General features: G+C 31.3%; 2 protein-coding genes across 2 annotated transcripts in view; one reads left to right on the top strand and one right to left on the bottom strand.

Annotated features, from left to right (window-relative positions):
• The first annotated feature begins 642 nt into the window (after positions 1-642).
• On the top strand, positions 643-2,186 carry LOC108734008 (ubiquitin-conjugating enzyme E2 J1). Its single transcript, XM_018465382.2, has 4 exons — positions 643-1,011; positions 1,064-1,269; positions 1,382-1,845; positions 1,900-2,186. The coding sequence occupies exons 1-4, from the start codon at positions 975-977 to the stop codon at positions 1,979-1,981; spliced, it is 789 nt and encodes a 262-aa protein (XP_018320884.2). The 5' UTR covers positions 643-974; the 3' UTR covers positions 1,982-2,186.
• The window catches only part of LOC112906512 (F-box only protein 11-like), a 9,413-nt gene continuing 9,117 nt past the window's right edge, over positions 2,111-2,406 (bottom strand). Inside the window, exon 5 of the mRNA XM_025980747.1 lies at positions 2,111-2,122. Within this exon, the coding sequence (XP_025836532.1) occupies positions 2,111-2,122 (12 nt within the window). The remainder of the gene's footprint in view (positions 2,123-2,406) is intronic.

Genomic DNA, 2,406 nt, shown 5'->3' on the forward strand with positions numbered 1-2,406 from the left:
CTCAATTTTTTTTAATTATTTTATAAAAGAAATTATGTGCTGTTAGTCAGTGACAATGCGGCAACAATTGAGAAAGAATGATGGCCGACAACTGCAACAATTAGAAAAGAATGATGGCCGACAACAGCAACAATTAGAAAAGAATGATGGCCGACAACAGCAACAATTAAAAAAAATGATGGCCGACAACAGCAACAATTAGAAAAGAATGATGGCCGACAACAGCAACAATTAAAAAAAATGATGGCCGACGCTACGTCATAGTGGAATAATAAAAAAAGCGCTTGTGAAATTATTGGGAGACCGAAGGTATTTACTGTGGTTTGAGAAATGATAATGTTGTAAGAAAGTACGTAGAACAATTCTGATACATACAAGGATCTAGGCCAGTCTTATTTATTACACACCCTGTATATGTAAAGTTACCTACTAACCTACTTTCTTTTAGATGTAAAAATTATTTTGATTTTACTAAATAATTACTGATTAGAACACAAGATAAGAAAAAAAGATGCTAAAGGGCGAATTAATTATGATAATTCCTAAAAAGTAAATATATCAGAATCAGTCGAAACCATGGTTAAACTGTATGCTACAAGAATACACATGTGTATTGTGTGTTGTGTGTATCTTATGCAATAATCAGCAAAAATAATCAAAACAATTCGTCCATTGTTTCCTGTTTTTTGTTAATATTCTTTTATATAATAGCTTAAAATAGGTAGTGAATTGTGCGATTTATATTAAACTTTAACTTAAAATTGCTGAACTGTAACATTTAATATTTATTAGTCTTATCTTACGTGGTTTATAACTGACTTGACAGGTGGTCGTTGTTTATTCGTTCAGTAATTTTGTGGTTAGTTTTATTATCTTATCGAAGATAAGTGTCTGATATCTGTACATATTATTCGAGAAGAAACCAATCTTTATTTCATTAAATTCCCAGTGGTAGTACTTTTAAATAATTCCAAATGTCTGTTCAAGGCCAATACAATCTTAAAAGTCCAGGTATGCAATTATACTTTTGCATTAGTTTGTTGATAAAATTGTTGTTGTGTAGGTGTGAAGCGATTAATGCGAGAAGCTCGAGAGTTGGCTGAACCTACTGAAGAATATTATGCCAGCCCCTTAGATGATAATCTATTCGAATGGCATTTTACAGTGAAGGGACCGGAAGGTACAGAATTTGAAGGAGGGTACTACCATGGCAGGATATTGTTGCCTTCACAGTACCCAATGCAACCACCAAACATTATTCTATTAACAGTATGTATTCTAGTCTTTCTTTACAATTAGAATTGATTTTATGAGTATTTTAACATCATATATATCTAACTAGTGTTCTGCCAAGCCCCCTGTTAATTATTTATTATTACAGCCAAATGGTCGATTTGAAACAAATAAAAAGATTTGTTTATCCATATCCGGTTATCATCCGGAGAGTTGGCAACCATCATGGTCAATACGCACTGCATTACTAGCATTGATAGCATTTATGCCAACACCTGCAGCAGGTACAATAGGTTCCTTAGAATATACCAAGGAAGAACGTCAAATTCTTGCCAAGAAGTCAGTGGACTGGGTGTGTGATACTTGTGGAAAGATTTCCACTAAACTGGCTACAGCCTCCTTGTCAGGCACCAAACAACTGACCAAAGAAGAGTCAACACTGATACAACAAATTGCTTTGAAATCTGAAGAAGAAACCGTCAAAAGCAACCAGAGAAAAAACAGTGAAAGTGATGTAAATATAAGGCAGAGAATACCAGTCAGTCGCAGTGAGTACTCTGAAGCCTCTAATGCAGATTCCTTACTTCAGACATCAATCGAGAGATCAAACAAGTAAGTTTTTCGTTTTTATTTAAACAAAAAGTATAAAGGTTATTTATATTTCAGAGATAAACTGTGGTTTGCTATTATTTGGACTATAATTACATTAATAACTTTGCTGGTTGTTAGGCGAGTTTTCTTTTTATAATGCCGTAATTTTCGTCTTTTTTTTTAACATAAATGTAAATGTTATTAACAGTTAGTTGCATCTACACCGTTAATAAAAGTATTAAGTTGTTAAAATTGATGTGATATTTTATAAGAAAATTAAAAGTTATTACCCATAAGACTGTAAATAAATCGTATATGAATAATTCATGGTTGGTTGTTAAATAAATAATTAGTTTATTTCATTCTTTTCTTTTTGTATAAAAAATTTTATTATTTGACTAGAAAATGTGTAAAATACATTTATTTACATTCGTATATATTATATAGTCTTAAGTACCTAATCATCTCTTTGCAAAGGAATTAATGAATGCCTTATAGTACATAATTACAAACAAGCTTCTAAATAATATATAAAATGATCTTAAATATATATTCTGATGCATATAAAAAGTTATTCTTAGT

Source organism: Agrilus planipennis, unplaced genomic scaffold (genome assembly GCF_000699045.2).
Source record: "Agrilus planipennis isolate EAB-ADULT unplaced genomic scaffold, Apla_2.0 scaffold8, whole genome shotgun sequence".
Taxonomy (NCBI): Eukaryota; Metazoa; Arthropoda; class Insecta; order Coleoptera; family Buprestidae; genus Agrilus; species Agrilus planipennis.

What these genes read in the sequence shown, in the direction of transcription:
- LOC108734008 (XM_018465382.2), top strand. Translation starts at nt 975, where the DNA reads ATGTCTGTTCAAGGCCAATACAATCTTAAAAGTCCAG. An exon ending in ATACAATCTTAAAAGTCCAG is followed by an intron (nt 1,012 to 1,063) that starts GTATGCAATTAT and finishes GTTGTTGTGTAG; the next exon opens with GTGTGAAGCGATTAATGCGA. An exon ending in CAAACATTATTCTATTAACA is followed by an intron (nt 1,270 to 1,381) that starts GTATGTATTCTA and finishes TTATTATTACAG; the next exon opens with CCAAATGGTCGATTTGAAAC.